This window comes from Haemaphysalis longicornis, unplaced genomic scaffold (assembly GCF_048455015.1).
Source record: "Haemaphysalis longicornis isolate Haplotype H1 unplaced genomic scaffold, Haemaphysalis longicornis Haplotype H1 scaffold_1, whole genome shotgun sequence".
Lineage (NCBI taxonomy): Eukaryota > Metazoa > Arthropoda > Arachnida > Ixodida > Ixodidae > Haemaphysalis > Haemaphysalis longicornis.
This window is the reverse complement of record NW_027526203.1, coordinates 416598014-416617552: the sequence shown is the minus strand read 5'-3', so window position 1 is coordinate 416617552 and position 19539 is coordinate 416598014. Positions and strand designations below refer to the sequence as shown.

The 19539-nt window shown below is 48.4% G+C and overlaps 1 protein-coding gene across 1 annotated transcript in view; it reads right to left on the bottom strand.

Annotated features, from left to right (window-relative positions):
• The window catches only part of Ac76e (adenylate cyclase type 2 Ac76E), a 597242-nt gene that overhangs the window by 69331 nt on the left and 508372 nt on the right, over positions 1–19539 (bottom strand). The window contains exon 8 of the mRNA XM_077687138.1: positions 18460–18618. Within this exon, the coding sequence (XP_077543264.1) occupies positions 18460–18618 (159 nt within the window). The remainder of the gene's footprint in view (positions 1–18459; positions 18619–19539) is intronic.

Genomic DNA, 19539 nt, shown 5'->3' with positions numbered 1-19539 from the left:
GAGATTAAATACGAAAACAAAGAGCGCCAAAAAAAAAAAAGAGACCGGAAAAAAAAAAAGAGGAAACGGCCGCCGGGGAAGTGGCAGGGGTGAAAACAGCCCATATTCCACTCACGGGCATACGAAAAGCGGGGACAGAGCGACGAGGCAAGTGAAATAAGAGTGCAGAGCGTAAGATCCACTTTAGGCGGCGATAGCCTGCCGCCCGTGGGGCGCGCGGATTGCTGCAGGTGCTGCGCCTGGCTCCCACTAAACGTCTAAAAAAACAAAACGCTGAGGACTTTCGTGCCATCCTCGGGGCGCTTTACGAGCGGCACTACACGGGGCTCTCGGACAGGCATCGATCAGCCCGCCTCCACTGCGCGGACGTGTCGCGCGGCAGGCCTCAGCTGCGCGCGCTTGGCCGGACGGCATCGGGAAGCGGCACAAAAAGGCGGCCGCCACCGGTTTTCGCCTCCGCACGCTGGCAGAACACACAGCGCGGAACACCGCACGTACTGCACACGTAACGGCGCGGGACAAGCTATTGCACGCCTCAGCGGATCCGGCGAGAACACGGACAAAGCGGTTGCCGTATCTGCGCGCTGCTTTTTCGCCCGGTGCGAGCCGTGGACGCCGGCGGCGTCCCTGAAAGGTGTCTGCAGGGCCTACTTGTTCGATGTCATTTTCGCGCACAGGGTCGCTCCTTTTTGTTGTTGTTGTGTTGACTGTCTCGCGGGGTCGACGATAAACACGCTGCTTCCGACATTTATAGTGCATGGCTGCTGACGTTGCGCCTTCTTCCTACGCAGCTGGTCTTACATGACGACGCTCTGCCATGTTACCACCTCACGATGGAAAAGAAAAAAAGAATATCTGAGTGGAGGAATGGCGACGTCATTTCGTCAAGTTTGGGATATTGAGCTCCGAGCGTAGCTATATTGGCTGGGGCTGCGATGTTACGAACTACTTCCGTCAAACTCTCGCCTTTTACGAGAGGACAACGGTAAAATTAGAGGTGGCAGCGTGGTATGACATGGTAATAGGCCAACAGATAGGCATCCCGCAGATGGCTCCGGAAAATCCGCAGTTTCCAGCCGTGACTATCTAAAGGCGAGCAAAATTATGACGCCAACATTGGAAACAGTTCAGCCGTACGAGTAGTGAGTGAGCTCTAACCGTACCGGTACACAGAAGCCGCTGCGAGCGCACTGGCCTATTAAATCTGCCTTCACTGCACCTTTGGGCTTTGGTGAACAAGGGGCAATTTCCTGGCCAGTTATTCTGTGCCGGACACGCCGGGCCAACATTTTGCGGGGCGCGTACTAAAGTCTCGCTTCTAACTAAGCCAAGCCGAGAAGAAAAATTATTCAGAAGGGTGCGTCAGTGTCTCTCTTCCTTTTGCGTTTACAACGTGATCCAGCAATCAAATACGCCACTGATGCTTTGTGATCTTCGTCACATAACGAAACATTATTTTCTTCCTGATTTTGTTATCAAAATGTCCCCCTAGATGCCTTCAGTGGCTGAACACGTAATAAGAGTGACCATTGATAAACGAAGCAAAGCGGTGGCGCTTGCCTAGATTGCGTTTTATGAACAGAGGGAGCGCCGAGCACGCGATCTCTCAAGCAAAAAATTGCGTCCCGTACTAGCATGCTGTGTGAAATGGCGCTGCTACTCGGGCCTGTAGTGCTACACATGTAGTTTCATTTGCTTAGGAGGCAGTTAAATGTCGAATCAGTGCCGAACAAGTAACTCTAGAAATGCAAAACCGCTTTATTATAAGCCACATACCAGTGGCTAAATATCACGCTAAAGTGAGAGGAAAAAATTGGCCGATGAAATTGCCATTAAAGGGGTTTTTACGCACCCGCACAAATGGGAAAATATCTGCATTCTGGCGCACGTAAAAAAGGGAATGTTACATTCTATGTGCATGAAAGTTACAGGGAGCTACTTACAGCGCAAATGAAGTCTTCAGTCTTCTCCAGCTAACTATAAAAACTCCTTCCTTGGAAACTTGCGTGGTAAAATTCGTGAGAATGTGGTCTTTAGATTTATTACAATATTCATAGAAGGCCAAATATGAGCAGAGTTTATTAACTTCGCTTTGATGTATATATTTCGGTGCACATTTTTATTTCAAGAGCGACGATCTCGCTGTATTCGGGAGTTCAGCAAACTTGGGAGAAACCAATTTTTTTTTTTATCGGCATCCAGAAACTCAAGATCTGTTGTCGTCAGTACGAAAATAATAATGGGCGGTGATATTACACTTTCAAACACGAAATAAGCTTTAACCAATCTCAGGTTCTCCAAAACGTTTGAGAACAACCTAAGAAAAAAGTGTAGGCTCATTCGGCGGGCACGTGTACTGCCAAGCAGAGCTTGAGTTGCGCATGAATGGCACAGCGAAAATGTCTGCCGTGGTTCACTGCTGGATAACGCCTGTGGAGGGTAGCCCTAAGGGATGTCTCGGCTACCGCTTGTGCTCGAAACTAATTGCTTAAAAACTTTCATAGTTAAAGTTATTAGGCTAGTTAGTGAGTCAGTTAACCACTTATTTAGTGGCCGCCGAGCCCTGTGAACCGACTGCTAACACCGTACTTGCGTTTCCTACCCTTTCCCAAAGAAAAATAAGGAAGGAAGGAAAATTAAAAAGTGAGTGAGTGAGTGAGTGAGTGAGTGAGTGAGTGAGTGAGTGAGTGAGTGAGTGAGTGAGTGAGTGAGTGAGTGAGTGAGTGAGCGAGCGAGCGAGCGAGCGAGCGAGTGAGTGAGTGAGTGAGTGAGTGAGTGAGTGAGTGAGTGAGTGAGTGAGTGAGTGAGTGAGTGAGTGAGTGAGTGAGTGAGTGAGTGAGTGAGTGAGTGAGTGAGTGAGTGAGTGAGTGAGTGAGTTCTCAACTAACCTAGATGCTGGCATGCAAGCAACTATCTCTATTTGTGTCCCTGAATGCGCAGGCTAGAAAAGTAAGTGGTTTTTCATCCTTGGCATTTTATTCTCGCAATTCTTACAATTCTTCCGGCCATTTTGCACAACCAGTTACTGCAGGAGGTCGATTTATTTTTTTTATTATTTTTTTTATTTTCTTCAGCAATAATTTTATCGCAGCAGAGCTTGCCTTTGGATTATCACACCAACTAGCCCAGACGACACATTGCCTTGCCGCGACATCCAGTGCCACCCTCGCGAAGGGAGAGTTAGGTGTACGGATGGAAGCAGCAGCAGAGGGCGGCCACTCTACTTAAGTTGAGGTAGGCGCGGACACAAAGAGAAACTGAGGATGCAAGTGCGTCCGCGCCGTGCCCAGCGAACGCTTGACCTGAGCCCTTCGCCGCGAGGGCACGCCTCGCTTACTCAGCAACCGACCGTCGGTGGGCGCCTTCATCGATCTGGCTGCAGCGGGCAAGCATCGCTGCCGCCAGCTGTCAGCCGCCGGACTTCCGTGTCAAGCCAGCCGGTTAATTTCAGACAACTCACCGCGAGACCACTTCCCGCGCCCGAGGACTGGCCGAACTCGCGCCGTGCTGTCTCCTTCAGCGCGCGTGGAGTCGCCAGCGCCGGCGTACCTTAAGACGCTCCTACATGAATTCGCGACCTGGCTGTGTTCATAGAATATGGTGCGTGCGTGCGTGCGTGTGTACGTGTGTGTGTGTGTGTGTGTGAGAGAGAGAGAGAGAGAGAGAGAGAGAGAGAGAGAGAGAGAGAGAGAGAGAGAGAGAGAGAGAGAGAGAGAGAGAGAGAGAGAGAGAGAGAGAGAGAGAGAGAGAGAGAGAGAGAGAGAGAGAGAGACTGTCTTTGACAGCACAGTGAAGAGCACGGGAGGTGGAGGATTCTGATCTGGAGGATCTGATGTGGAGGATTCACCCGCGGTCACAGCCCTTAGCTCAATCCTGCAATATTGTTGGAAGTTTCAAAGCTTGCCCATATCATTATATACCATGTTCTTGCCAGTTATTTTGAAGTGAGACAAATACTGAATTTTTTAGTCAGCCTCCAGGAGGTCGTTGCAGTGTGCATGTGCCACTGGTTCATAGCAGACTTTGCGTCTTCCTTTGCCCAAGAAGGCATGTTCACACCGAAGGTTTGCGCAGATTCCACCATAATTTGTATCGAGCGCTCTCAGTTTCCTGCACTTTAGAGCAAGACCACACTATTGTTGACCGGCACCGTCAGATGTACAACTGTACGTGATTTGAAAACTTTTGAGCCGCACCCCAAAATAACAATGTCTTTTAGTCGACCAGTTGAGGGGACGTCCCCAGGGTGGAGTAAATTCCGGCACGCAAAGAAAAAACTGAACCACCACTTGAGGTTGACCAGCCGGTTACAAGAAAAGCTATACAGCTTTTGTTGAAAATTTCGGAGTTGAACCTAAAATTACTTATTCGGGGGTTCAAACTCCGGTGTCATCTGGTTGGCGTGTATTGGCAGGAGAACGAATGCTAATCCTCTATTCAAAGACAAAAGATGTTGTTCTCTCATGCTCAGTTTGTATGCATTTGAAACGTCTTTGTAGATTGAAAGTTGTAAAGCATCTGCAGCAATTGCTGGCAGTGTCCTAGTTCGCTACACCAATATAATTTACGAGCGGTTTTCTAGATGAACCCTCTTTTGCCAGTTTCGCTGTTTCCTTCGCTTTCTTCAGTTCTTTTTTTCGCCTTCGCCAAATTGGCGCTTCCTTGAGCTTCAAAAAAGAAAGAAACTGGTAGTCTTACTCAAGCATTTGAACCAAGGTTCCAGATTTCTTTTCTTTCTACTACCGAGACAAGTTCGGGTGGCAGTTACTAAGAAACTATTAATTGATTAATAGCCGCAAGAAGCACCGCAGTCTCACGCTTCATCTCAAACTCCTGTCCAATGACTAAAGCAGTGACTAATTCAAACCGCGCATTGAGTCGCGGTCTCGCCATAAGCAAGAACGTTGGTCCTAAACTCGTCCCGAAAACCGTCGGCGGTCAATCTGAAACTTTTCAGCAACGCAGCCTTGACCATGGAGCAATTTTCCGCGTCTCCCGGGAAGAGCCTCCCAAAGACACTCAAGACCTCGCCACTTAAGAGTGTGCTCAATGCAGTAGACCACTTATCTTCCGCCCAATTTTAACTGAGTGCGATTCCTTCAAACTGTAGTGGTATGTACGCGTGGAGATTGTCATTTTCTCTTCGAACAAAACGAAAGCTTGCTTGGGTTCAGGGACAAGCAGCTGGTTTCCTCTCTAAGGCTGTGGTTTGCGGTTGAGAAAGCTTCATTTTCTACGCGCGGAAGCTCTAGTTTTGCGTGAACTCCAGCTCCGCTTACCGTGTTCTCTCTTCTCGCTGTGAGGCTAACCACTTTGTCTAATGTCCTTTGTTTCGAATTCTGTTTGTGCTGTCTCCTGTTGATATTGCTTCTGCTTTTCCACCTTTGCTTGGGCAAGTAGTTCCTGTCTCTCAGCTTCATCCGCTTCCTGACGTGCTCCTGTCTCCCGCTGGCTTGCCCGTTTCCTTAGTTCTATTCCTGACAAGCCTGACTGTGAGCCAAGGGAGAATAACAATCCAAAGTTATGTTGTAAGTGAGGCACCCAAATGATACTTACCTAGTGCGACTAGCAACTGATCTCTCTAGATACGCAAGCCAGCAACGTATTATAATTTCACTATGTGTTTGCAACAAAGTGTAACAATTCCAGGAGGAGGAGGAATAAACGTGTATCTAAAGTTGTTAGCCCTGGGGAAGAGTCCTCATTCCAGGACTCCTTGAGTCCGTCCGGCTTCTTGGGCTCGCTGTACCAGCCAAAGGTGGCCTTCAGGGTCCGAACTGGACAGTGCTCTCTCCCAGTGCTCAGAGGAGGGGAAAGGCAGGGGGGGAGGTGGGGGTTCTTATCACAACCCCCACATGATATGGTAGAGGGTGCCCAGAGCCCCGCAGAAGCGGCATTGCGAAGAGTACAGGGTGGGGGCCACAATGCGGGCTCTAGTGGGGTGGGGAAATGTGTTTCTTTGAATGTATCGGGGGTGGCGCTCTTGTTCTTTGGTGAGGCTTTTGTGCGCAGGAGGATATAGTGTTCGTTCCAGACAGTAATGCTGAGTAATTTCGTGGAACGGCAAAAGGAGGCAGACCTGCCACTGCTCGCCGAACTTCTGGCTTGCCCGGTGGGTCACCTCTCGGGCACGCTGGTGGGCAGCTTCGTTGCCAGACACGGCGGAGTGGGCTGGAGCCCAAATAATCCTTACGGGATGTCGAGGAGGATTCTGGAGAAGAATTGTTCTGGAAGGTCGTGGTATGCAACCGCTGGAGAAGGTTCTACATTCCTTTTGCATGTCTGTGATTATTATTTCCGCAGAAGTTTGTGCAAGGGCTAGGGAGATGGCCGCTTCCTCCGCCTGCAGAGAGTGGATGGTGGGAATTGATGCGCATGTAATGAAGCCTTCCGTAGTGGAAACCACAGCGGTCATAGCTCTTCGCCCGGGGTATGAAGCGGCGTGTGTATAAACAGTGGCAGAGTTTCGGCCGCGTTGATTAAGAATAGCTTTCGCTCTGGCTCCCCTACGAGACTCGTGATGTGTCGGATGCATGTTGCGTGGCAGTGGGGACACATCAATGAACTTGCGAACCTCATTGGGAAGCTGAGTAGCATCCACCTGCGGGTGTTGCAGAGGAGAGCGCAGAGGTGCAGTTGAGACAAAATGGCTCTACCGGTAGGGGTAGAGCTGAGGCGTAAGAGTTGGCTCAAATGCTGGGCTTCCAATAGTTCATCTAAGGTATTGTGGACTCCCAACCGCAAGAGTTTCTCCGTTGAAGTGGTAACAGGTAGTCCTAATGCTAGTTTGTACTCCTTGCGTATCAGGGCTTCCACCTTGTCCTTTTCGGTCTTGGAGAGTATGGCGTAGGGGAAGGAGTAAGTGAACTGCGTTAGAACGGTGGTTTACGCTAGTTGGTGGTGCATACTTAAATTCGAAACAGCGCAAAAAGACGGGACAAGGACAAGCGCCTTGTGTCGGGACAAGCGCCTTGTCGGGACAAGCGCCTTGTGTGGTCGTTTCCTTGTCCCGTCTTTTTGCGCTGTTTCGAATTTCAGGAGTAAGTGACCCTAGACACGAAGAAGGCTTGAACCAGCCTGAGTAAATCCTCCTCCCGCATACCCCTCGTCTTGGTACCAATCATGCGGATCATGTGGGATACTTGCTTGTTCTTAAGTCTGTTGAGCAGTTGGATGCTCGAGCGATCCGCTTGGAAAAGCATGCCCAAAATTCTGCCCTGTGGAGTCGGAACAATTACATGGCCATCCATGTGTAGGGAGATGGTTGGCGACCCAGGAGAGAGTTTCTTCCTTGCTGAGATGATCAGCAGCTCCGATTTCTGCGGTGAGCATTCTAGGCCACAGTGACGTGCATATTGAATGACTATGTCAACCACCTGTTGCAGGTTGTTCTCCATGTCCCCTACATTATCCATGAATGGCCCATATGGTAATATCGTCCGCATATAATCCATGGCGTATGTCTGGTAAGGCAGCCAGGAGCGGAGGGAGACCACTGAAGGCTATGTTAAATAGCAAGGGGGACAGGACGGCATCCTGGGGTGTGCCCTTGTTGACGAGGGAAACGGGATCTGATTTCAGGTCACCCACCTTGAGAATAGCTCATCGGCCGTCAAGGAAGTCTCGAACGTAGGTGTAGGTCGTTTAGGCCGTTTAGGCCGTTTAGGCCGTTTAGGCTGTTTAGCTGTTTGAGTATGGCTGTGTGGCTGACATTATCGAATGCCCCTTTTAATGGAGCGAAAGATGATAGGTGTAACATTAAGGGACAAGAAGAGAGCGGAGTGGGTCAGGGAACAAACGCGTGTTGGGGACATATTAGTAGAAATCAAGAAGAATAAATGGACGTGGGCAGGGCATGTAATGCGCAGGCAAGATAACCGTTTGTCATTAAGGATAACAGAGTGGATCCCTAGAGAAGGCAAGCGCTGCAGGGGGTGGCAGAAGTTAGATGGGCAGATGAGATCAAGAAGTTTGCGGGGATAAATTGGTCGCAGTTAGCCCAGGACCGGGGTAATTGGAGATTAATGGGAGAGGCCTTTGCCTTGCCGTGGGTGTAGACAGGCTGGTGGTGGTGATGATGATGATGATGAATTTGGGTGGACCATTCCTTTAGCGTGAAGGGCTGGGTGGGTGCACCGTCAAGACTGGCTTGCTTCCTTTGTGAGATTTCGGCCAGTCTGCTAACTTGGCTGCACCTAGCGGGGCAGCGTATATATTTTCATGTATTGTGGTGGCAAGGATAAAGTGGTCGCTTCCCACGGTTTCCCCCGTGTGAGACCACATAGCCTTGACGTTTCCTGTGGTAATCGTGAGATCCGGGGACGTGTCTTTGGAGACACTATTGCCCAAACGCGTGGGAGCATGCGTCCCGGTTTTTAGCACTAGTTCTTTTTTAAATAAAACCCCTGTCGAAGAAGACAATAATTTTCACGGGTTGGGGGTGTATTCGCACGACAACGAATTCTGCTCCTACAACCGGCGCCAGAAGTAGTTGGTGTTTCCTGCTCAGGTTTCGATGGTAGCAGCAAAGCGATTCAGACAGAGCCCTGAATTTGCAGCAAAACAACATTTATAACACGGATAAGTAAAATTCAATCAGAATACCTAGTTACAATCAAGGAAGAACACAAATAAGTTTAACCTGCACGTCTCTACGTTAACAAAAACGCGAACTAATGAAACAGAATAATCAGGTATAAACACCACTATACACAACCAAAACTATCAAACAGGAACCAGCACCATTCTCTGCACAACTAACTAGACTAAGCTGCAGCAGAACGACGAGCAGGGTTAGTTTGTTCATACATGCATAATGAGACCTTCCAATAGCTCAACAGGGAAAAGACGGAGGACGGACAGGAAACACAAGATGAGCGCTCATCTCGCGTTTTCTGTCCGTACACCGTCTATTCCCTGCTGCGTTATTGAAAAATCTCATTATGAACTAGAACTAAGTGCAAGCCTCTTTGGATCTAGCCAACAGAGCGAGATTGCAAAAAATCATTGATGGTCGGCCCGTACAGCGGATCGATGGCTGTCTCAATGATTATTATGTCTCTTGTGAGGTGGGAGATACAAAGAGAGAAGCGTCCGAACACTGATTTCAGTGATTAGCCGAGAAGTCTGGCTATCGATCTTGTCGTACAGTAGAAGTCAGTCAGGCTTCCAAGGAGCACGCCATTCAGCCCACATCACGACAGCAATCAAGAGCTGGCCGGATCATAAAGATTGCTTTGACACCAATTCGTGGTTCTTGCACTGTCTCCACTGTGGCAAACAATAGCAACGCTTCAAAGACCGACGCTTTTTGTTGCTGGTTACCGGTTTCGGATTCGCTTCCCTGCGATTACGCTCCCAACTGATGACAACCCAGCACCAACATCTACCTATCCAGGGTGGCCACTCTGCAGCGAAGGGCGCTCTCCCAGGAGGCTGGCCGTTCGCGCGAGAGCGAATCAATATAGGTCTAGAAGTAAATGGACAGTGTTATTCGATCAGTTCAGGGGAAATCTTTTAAGATCGTGGCCTCTTCACTGAACTGCTAACAGGGCTGCTCATCTCCGCTCGGCCTGTTCGAGAACAGCGAGCAACGTGACACACTGCGGTGGCGCTGCTGTTCCTCTGTCACTGTGTTTTCACTGTAAGCGCCTATTCCTTAGAATTTATGGTATAGTCGCTAATGAGACAGCACAGTGTGAAAGTGACATTCACGGGACCTTTTTGCTGTCAAGTAAGTGGACAGTAAAATACCTTTTTAGGCACAGCTTGAAAACCTAAGCGGTAAAGATAAGATAAAATGGTGCGCATGCTCCCGCACCTTGAAGACGTCGACGCTCAGTGGAGGAAAAAACTAGAAATCTGACAAAAAAGTACTAAATTGGAGGTTCAAATGAACTATCAGAAACGTTAAAGAAGGGATGGAAACAGAGGTGGTGAGGTATACGGAAAGGATGGAAACGAAAAAGACGGATGAGTTCTACAAGCGGGCAAGCGAAGAATTCGGAAATAAATTTTTCAACATACCACCGCGGTGGCTCAGTGGCTAAGGCGTTGTGCTGCTGAGCACAAAGTCGCGGGTTCGATTCCCGGCCACAGCGGCCGCTTTTTTTGATGGAGGCGAAAAACAAAAACGCCCGTGTGTACGAGATTTCGGCGCACGTTAAAGGCCCCAGGTGGTCAAAATTAATCCGGAGCCCTCCACTTCGGCGCGCCTCATCGCCTGCGTTGCGTCGGCGCGTTAAACCCTACAATCAATCAATCAATCAATCAAATTTTGTAACACAGCACGAAGGCAGTGCGTTCTTGTTTTGGACTGCTACCTCAGTACATGGGCGATATGAGGATATGCTCGCAACAGGACAAGACACATGTATGCTGTGGCAGAGGTTCAGAGGGAATTTCACACATTGTTATATTGAATTGCTATATTGAAACGTACAAGGACAAGGGTCGTTGTCCTTGTACACCAACACGGGAGGTAACGTAGCTCGCAAGTGCTCGTTGACATAATGCATCAATTTTTAATATCTCCAGGAGAGTGATTCTCAGGGAGGGTAAAAGCATAACGCCCACGTAACGGTTAATTGCAATCATATTTTCCCCGAGATACTAGATCTATAGTCTCGTGAGGCATATGCAAGGCCCACACACAAGGCATAGAGTGGAATCGCTGAGCACAAACAATGTTGCAAAAGTTTATCTTTGTATTTCGCTTTTTCAACACAATTCCGCGTTTCTCCAGCTTAGTACGCCCGGAGAGATATTTTATGATTTGTGCTGTAACTGGAACATGTGACATCACGACCCCTGGTGACTTCCAGATCTAAAAACCTGTACGCACAATTTGTCGGGGATCTTAACTCTCAGGTTCAGTACAATTTTGTATCCACACCAGCTGGACCCATTTGTAGCATCATTGAACCCATGGTAATAGAATGCCAAAGCATACATCCAGCCATAATTGCAAGGATCGTCCTTCTTCCTGAAGCGTAGGTTCTACAGGTAATAAATTAGCTTTAACCGGCCCTCAGTGGACATTATCAACAGGTGATTACAGACAGCCATGGTGGGAGAAAAGAATGAAAGAGGCGCGCTGAGTGGGCCATCACAACCATAATTAGTATGAGTGCAGAATTTGAAGAGAAATATGAGCCTTAGTTTAAAAAAAAGCACTTGGAACACCTAAATGACTCACGCTGACTGTATGGCACTTTACAACTAATCTATTTAAAGCGGAAGCCTTCAAAATCCTCATCATTACCTTCATCGCCGGCATCACCGTAAGTGTAACCAATTTGAACTTCATATTCTTGATTTGAGCCGTCGTTAACTTTTTCCGTCCTTCTACTCCTCGACCGCCAGCCCGATCATTCCGTCTCCGGGAGAGCAACCGGGAGAAAATGTGCTCCTTAAACTTCTTATAGATGGGAAAAACCCGACGATCAGTACGCTATCTGAAGGACTTCGTCGTCTGCAGCCATATAAATAGAAAATCGTATGTTGGGGCATCATGACTGGGCTACTTTGGCCCTTCGATCTAAACCATTGGTCGCAGAATTGCCGTGCTGTACCTGCCGCACACAACTTCAAAGGTATATCTCAGTTCCAAGCGTCTACCTGCAACGCAGTTTATTTATATCGCAGTCAGAATTGTGAGAGATGTGATTATTACATAGTTTCCCAATTCGACACTACGTCAAAAGTACCCTGTTGGAAGAATAGAACAGAATATCCCTTAAGTTTAAAACGTGACAGCGCGGTTTATAACATCGAGGGAAAATTCCACTGTACAAATCAGCATGACATGCGGTCGAGCATTAGGCAATGTGCGGTCGACAGCAGGAGTTTCGGCCTCCTCCCCCCCTTCCCCCTTCTTTCCGAACACCACCATATGAAAACAATGGGTGCAACACGAGCATTCCAGTGGCTTCCCTGAGCACTGCTGAGCGTCATCGGCAGCGTCCTCAAAGCAGGCGAATGGGAAACTAGGTGCGAATCCACGTGTGGGCGGAAGCGCTAATTCTGCAACGCCCCATTTCAGTTCATCTGGATTAGGAGAGCGGCTGCTTCGTCGAGATAACGAGAGATTTTGTCGGAAGAAACGTGTGCGTCTTTCTTTCTGAGTGCTCTCGCCGTTTTGCTTTTATATGTGTATCCTTGAATTTCAGAGGAAAGAAAGGAAAAAAGTGAAATCAATAACGATACAGTATGCATAGCCCGTAGCGAAAATTTAAATCGGGTAATTTTTGGCACGCAAGAACAAATATAAAAGGATCAGATGTAAACAAATAGGGCACTACCTTTGTTGAGACAATATGTATATAAAATTATCACACATTTCCATGGCTACAACAGCCGCATTTAAGGTGGAAACGAAACGCGAAGATGCGACTGGATTAATCTAATTGCCTGAATTCTCTAATCTAATCTGAATTGTCTAATCAACACGTTTGATTCATTGAATTAAAGGAGTACAAAATAAAGCGCCCAAACACCCGCTTAACAACCGTTATGAATTGTCTATCATATCAGCAAAACACGACCAAATTATTAAGCAGAGAGTTCAGCGACAAATGGCATACGTCATCACGATAACCCTCTAACAAGACACAATCGCCGAAAAAATTCCCCGCATTTCCCCGAGGGGAAGAATGTGAAAGTGTGAATGCACGAGTTGAATTTGCGCGGTTCGGTAATGTTCGCGAAAGAGAGATCACACACACACACACAACTACAAAGAAAGAAAGATGCATTTATTCACAGACACCTATTTGTGTTGTCGTTGTACTTGATTGCTAGAGCGGATCTCAGCTTTGAAATTTCGTGTCAGTACTCCTTTAAGCGGGTGCATTAGCCCTTCTCACGCCCGATTCTTGGCCAATCCCCCACGTGGGTATGTGCCATGTCAGCGGCCAGGCAGCGCGCGCCCATCTCCCCCCGTTGCCAAGGAAGACGAGGAGATTCCTGGCCAATCCCCCACGTGGGTATGTGCCATGTCAGCGGCCAGGCTGCGCGCGCCCATCTCCACGTGCGCGGACATCGCCGGTGGACGCAGGTTCAGGGTCGCTTAAGAAGTGCATTGCACTTAAAACGCACGCCAATATCCATTATAAAAAAGTCCGACGTATTTACTTCGGTATGTTCCACATTTAAAAACGGGGACTCACTACCAAGCGGATTTCTGTGCCGTATCTGTCTCGCCGTCAACTCCGACACGCAGCTCAGAAGCTGAATTCTAACAAGGTGCGCTTTGAGAGCTTTATCATTTGACACAGTTGGGGCTTGCAAAAGCCAAGTGCGCGACGTTCATTTCTTTTTTTACCTACTTCCTCACTGCGCACGTTTTTTTTTTTTTTGTTCTTCCCCGAGAATTGCCACTGTCTCGCGTGAAAGATAAGTTTTTTTAATGTATACAAAAATATTTAAACGCAGGTAAATTGAGATTGTAAAGAAGGCATATTTTACGTGAGATGGAATTCGTTACCCGCATTCTTTGACAGAAAGAGTGTCATATACATCGGCCACTAGGCTACTGAACACGGTGTAATGCTAAAAAGCCGCCAAAAATGGAATGCCAGAGACAGTAAAGACAAGAAAATAAGAGCAAAGAAGTGGTGAGCACCGTTAATGTTTTACTTCACTCAGAAGGAGAGGAACGCGTTTGATTCGGTGAAGGTGTTTATTTCCCTGTAGCCTGCTGACAACCTGTACGAACGAGCAAGCGTGACAGATAGATGGAAAGAAAACAAATATAAATCGAGACCGTGCAGATGAAGACGAAAACAACCACAAGATTAAGTACGCTGGAGGGGCAATAATCGAAGGAGAGAAGAGGGAGGACGACTGTAGTCGCTCGGTCATGCTCGTCATTCATTTCTAACGCCCCCTGCAGCTCGGAAGAAACAAAGGAGGTCGGCCCGGCGTCGCCTCGAGCTCAGGTGAGAGAAAGTCTGGGCTAAGAGGATTATGGCGTCAGAAATCCGGCAGATCCCCGATGAGCCGGGCGGCGGACCGGGCCAATCAAGCGGGCGTCCAGATGTGCGCTGCCAACAGCTCGGAATGAGCGCCTCCTTTCGAAGGCGCAGCTTCACTGGGCCCCGAGGAACGACGCACTACGAGCGGCCGATGCTTGCGTGTGGCGCGCCCGGTTGTGAACGTCACGACTACCCCGAGGCTCCGACGAGAAACAATCTGACAGGACAGTTCGTTTCACGGCATCATAGGCCCCCGGTTTGTCGGGGACGAGTCGCAGACATGGCCACCGAAAAAGATGTAGGCGAGCGTTAAATGAAGTACGCGGTGGGTTGGAAATTGGCGTCAAACTCTTTGTTGCGGCATTATCTTCTTGAGTTTCTGGGGCAGGACGTTTAAAGCATCCTCTGCTTGCTACAGTCTCACTGTGAGCCCCGCATTCATTCGTTCCACACCCAGTGGTGGTTCGCCGCAATTCCTGATGTTGTTGCTGACGTTGACGACCCAGAAAGTGACGTCCTAACCGTACATGGCATTATTTTTTGTTTTGATGTCACTCATGACATCAGGTCCTGTTGCGACATCTGGGTTTCGCGCAACTTCAGCCTCCTTACCGCCAACAGATACTTTTTGGGTCGGTAACCTCGAAGTTGCCTTGTCGGATACTGTACGTACCGTATGTACGTACGCTGGCGATATGACGGTGGTACTCGCATGTACTTTCATAATTTGAAATATAGAGTTGTTCACCTAGGCGAAAGCGTGTAACGGAAATAAAAAGTGAAGCCGAGTCTGCTGAGTGAAGGAGCGAAGCTGCGTTTTGGTAATGTGTGATGAACGGAAGTGTGAGTTGTTGCAAAGAAATGTAATTAAATTTGACGGCTACATTACCTTACGCACGCATGGTTCTTCTTTTTTTTTTTCAGAAAAAAAGTAGCCCAGCTCTACTGACTTAACGTCGCGAACGCTGATGTTAAAGCGAAACTGCCTGGCCTTCCCTAATCGCAAGGCTATGCTTCAAAGAATTTCCCATGGCCAGCAGATCGATTAAATCAACAAATCAATCAATCAATCAATCAATCAATCAATCAATCAATCAATCAATCAATCAATCAATCAATCAATCAATCAATCAATCAATCAATCAATCAAGAGCTTTATTATCACAAAATAGGAAACAGTTTTACAGACTATTTGGACCGATAGCCAGGAGGCCAGTTTCTGGTCCACTACAAAAGTACACATTGTTGCGACCGGGTGGGCCGACCCGAGCCGAACTCCGTCGCCTCCGACATACGTTTGGTAGCGTGGTGTGATGCGAGCGGCCAGCCGCTGTTGCAGCCGTGAAGAAGTCCAGAAGCTGTAGGCTAACGTAACTGTTTACTTCATAGCGAGAGGTGAGCCAAAGCCAAAGAACAAATCATTTACACTAGATTAATAGTTTAGAAATTTTTTTTCTACATAACCGTCTCGTTAAAGCCTTCTTTTAACTTGCTGTGTATGTGCTTGCCGCTTGCTCTCATCGCTGCGACCGCGTTACCACATTTGGTCCTATCAAAGCCTCCACCAAGAACAGCGTCGATTTAAAAATGCCCGGACGAGCACCACTAGTTCCAGTTCGTCATTCATGGTTTTGCGATGCCACAAATCGCAGGGCAGAAAATTCTTTACGGCTGCGTTACCGGTTTATAACGCTGTCATTTTCTGCGTTATTGCAGAACTGCCATGGTATTACATTCGAAGAAATCCCCGTAGGGCGTCTTCACCACAGTGCTCCGGAATGACCAATCGAAGTGACCTAGTGCACAAATTCGACGAATTACGTGGCCGAGCATTCGATTTGAGTAAAAAAAGGCATCTACGTAGGGACTTTCCGCAACGCAAAACGCCATTCACGCTTTGCGTGTTGTCCGTGCGCACATGCATTTTTTTTTTTTTAAATCATATGTTGGGCTTCGTCATTCGTCGAATTCGCACTCTTGTTCATCTCAATTGGCCATTTTGGAGCGCTGCGGTGAAGACGACCTACGGTGACACCTTAGAGTGTATACCGCGAGTGTTTTCTCGGCACTGCTATCTATACCGATATACATGAACTCAAAGAAATATCCCTCGAGGCTGCTCGGTGCATTACGAAATTACGAAAAGAAAATCTTATTTCTTACATTAGTTAGGAAGTTAAGTGCATTCATGACAGTATTCACTTTCTGGCATTTACGACGTTATCGGGGCATATCGACTCTTCTGTTGAAGAATTTAAGTTCATGAGATCCAAGTGGCTGCGAAAACCCCACTACCGTAAAAAGTGAGACCCCAATTTTAGGACTGGAGTCTCAAAAACAGTAAATTGTTGTTTTCACTTTCAAAAGTAACGGGCGCCCTACAGAGTGATGTAGAAAAGCGGTTGTTGTATGACATTGATGCGTGCACAATTACGCTACAACCACTGCTGCAATTATAGAGTGTGCCGGTCGCTGAAGAACACCAAAGTTTCTGTAGAATTGCAAGCCCTCGCGCGGGTGGAACGAGACCTACAGATCTTAGAAGTACAAAGGAACAGGTTGCACCTCATAAAGTACCGCATAGTGTGGATGGCTAACCTCCAAGGTTGCGTCCGGCCTCTTTTTATTCCGGCCAACTAAAAAATTCCGCACAGGATACAGCAGCGTGTTTTTGCGGTGATTCAAAGCTCGGCATCGGCTGCCACGTCGTGGCTCTTGGCAGCCCATTTTTCGCACCTTCTCGATACTACGGGGGAATTCGTCGGGAATGAATCGTTTCAAGCCCTTGGCACGCCTCCACGTCGCCCGGTGAGAATCGGGAACGCCATTTAGCAGCCTTTCCTGCAGCGCGGCGGAAAGCGGGCTGGCCAGCTCGTGCGTGCACGGTCGTGGCATCAATAGCCCCGGCCGCCTCTCGCCATAAAATCGTATACTATATTCTTTACGCGTTGTGTTTGAGTCCCGGTGTAAAGGTACCGGAAAAAAATGTCCATTCGATCATTTTTTTCTTGACTGTATGTGTAACACGGCTTCAAACTTGCACGGAAGGGGCGAAGGAGGGAACACGACGGTGCGCTATTCTGATTCCTGTTAGGCCCTTTACCTGTTTATTGCGAATCCTTTCGTCTGTGTGCTTAAAACAATGCACCAAATTTTAACCTTGCTAACGTATTTATCATAACTAATTTTCGCGAATGAAACCTACTTTTCTGATGGAGGCGAAAAGCGAGAACCCCCATGTGTTGGAGACTAGGGGGCACGTTAAAGATCCCAAGGTGGTAAAATTAAATTCGGAGCCCTCCTACGGCGCGCCTCATCGCCTGTGTAGCGACGGTGCGTTAAACGTCATAATCAATCGACGAATGAAACCTCTTGTGGACTACCGGAAAAAGTTCGGGCACGCATTGTAAGAGCTGACCAAACTTCATACCTGCGCCACACGGCCGAGGCAACATATGTTGAAGATTCGGAGACGTAGGTTCTTAAGCGGCAAGACTGCCAGCGTTGGCTGCACCCGTAACGAAATAGATGAGCCAATTTACATGTTAAACAGGCACTACGCTCGTGGTGATGAAGCCAACCGTGAATGACGAAAATTGACGTGACAGACAGCAAGGCGAACAAAGATGCATCCAATATCTCTTCGTTTGCTACCGTATTATTCGCAGCTCCGACTGGGCGGAGTATAGCGAAGTGACGCTACCTTTAAGACTGGGGTATTAAGTGCATACGGTGTAGGGAGTAGAGAGGTGTGCTGCTGCTAGTAACTAAGGATGCACGTGCCCAACAAGTCGAAGAGTCATTTTACAGGGCCCTGTATACACTCGGGAGCAATATCAGAGAGAACATAAGGCGCATGGAAAGTAGTCTCAAGCCCCACTGACAGACACTCAGGTGTGTTTGAGGTTCCGGCAAACGATGGCTAAGTAGAACACTTACCAGCTTTTTAATCGCACACCACTGGGTATCTGGCGATTTTCTTGATTCATTGTGAGGTTTAACGCCCCGTAGCCCCACCTGGGCTATGATGAGCGCCGTAGTGGAGGGCTCCGCATTAATTTCGACAGCCGGGGGATCTTTAACGTGCGCCGAAATCACAACACACGCGCGTTCTCCCTTTTCGCGTTTATCTGAAAAGCAGCCACCGGTCCAGGATCAAACCCGCGTCTTTGGTCTCAGCAGCACAACACCTTAGCCACTGAGCCACTGAGCAAGTTATCTGGCTATTCTCACCGCACTTTTGTTCCCACTCCTCTTGCTGACGATAGTAAGTTTTCCAGCCAAGCATTGATTTTTGTTGGTCGTTCTTGCAGGCGTATAGCGGTATTAGACAATGAATAATCTTGGAAAGGGTAAATTAATGGACTCTTTAAGGTAATTCAATAAATCTTTTGTGCTGGAGTGGCGGCGCCAAATGAACACACGAAATAGAAACTTACACATCAATTTGAATAGGAGAGAGCGAGAGAGAGGAAGCTCTTACCCTGGAACTCCGCCCGACTCCATGTGGTTCGCCAAGGTGACGTCGTCTGACCAGACGTCGTACTGCCATTTGCGCAGACCCAGGACGCCGCAGAGCACGTTGCCCGTATGAACTCCAATCCGCATGTCCACATTCACCTCCGTCGCCTCACGAACCACCCTGCACAAAGAACGCGATGCACCTGAATGTCAGCGAGAGCCTCAACTGACCCTAACGGAAATTTCACGGAACGCCTCCTCCATTCCCAGCTGAAGTGAGCGTAGACGCCGTCGTTCTGCGACAAATATTCTTTTACACACAACCCCTAGGCCCATTAGATTAGATAACAACAGTGAGGGTTGATCCTCGATGAAACGTGTGCCAAAGCGCAGCTATCAGAGGCTAGAAATGGGATGGACAGAGAATATCAGCGACACAAACACATCGAAGAAAAGGAAGCGGCCACTTCGGAGGGGAGGGGCAATCATGCACATTCTGTTTATAATTTATTGGAGCAACATTGTTACGGGGAAGCTTGTACGAGTTGCGGTCTACCTTGTCACAGAGAGAGCACGTTCGAGAAATCAGCCAAGTACGGCTCGGTGGCCGTGTGGCCACATGTCGAAAGCGCTTGTTTGACGGCGAGATGACGACCAATGGACTAATCAAATGGGTCCTTTGCTTTTTCTTGCACGCGCCCCATCTGGACAGCTCATTTTGCATCGTCCCATATGTAAGCCGAGACCTGCTCTGTGGCCGTATGGGCACGTGTCGAAAGCTCTCCTTGGTGGCAATGGGCTGACCAGGCAAGCTCCTCTGCTTTTCCTTGGAGGTCTTCCAGATGCCCAGCTGTACAACTCATCTGCGTGGGTCTGAAGAAGCGCTGTTACCTCCAGGTGGAAAATACTGTTGGCTAGCAAGAGCGTTCGGTCGCACCCACTGTGGCTGCTCATACGTTCATGCGTGGCTAGCCAGTCGTCCACGCCAACGTCACCGGTTCCTCAGAAAGTTGCATGGTCTCGGAGGTGTTACAACACGATCATAGGTGCCATGGCCGGCTAAAGCAGTTATTCAGAATCACTGGCCGTAGGGTGCACCAGA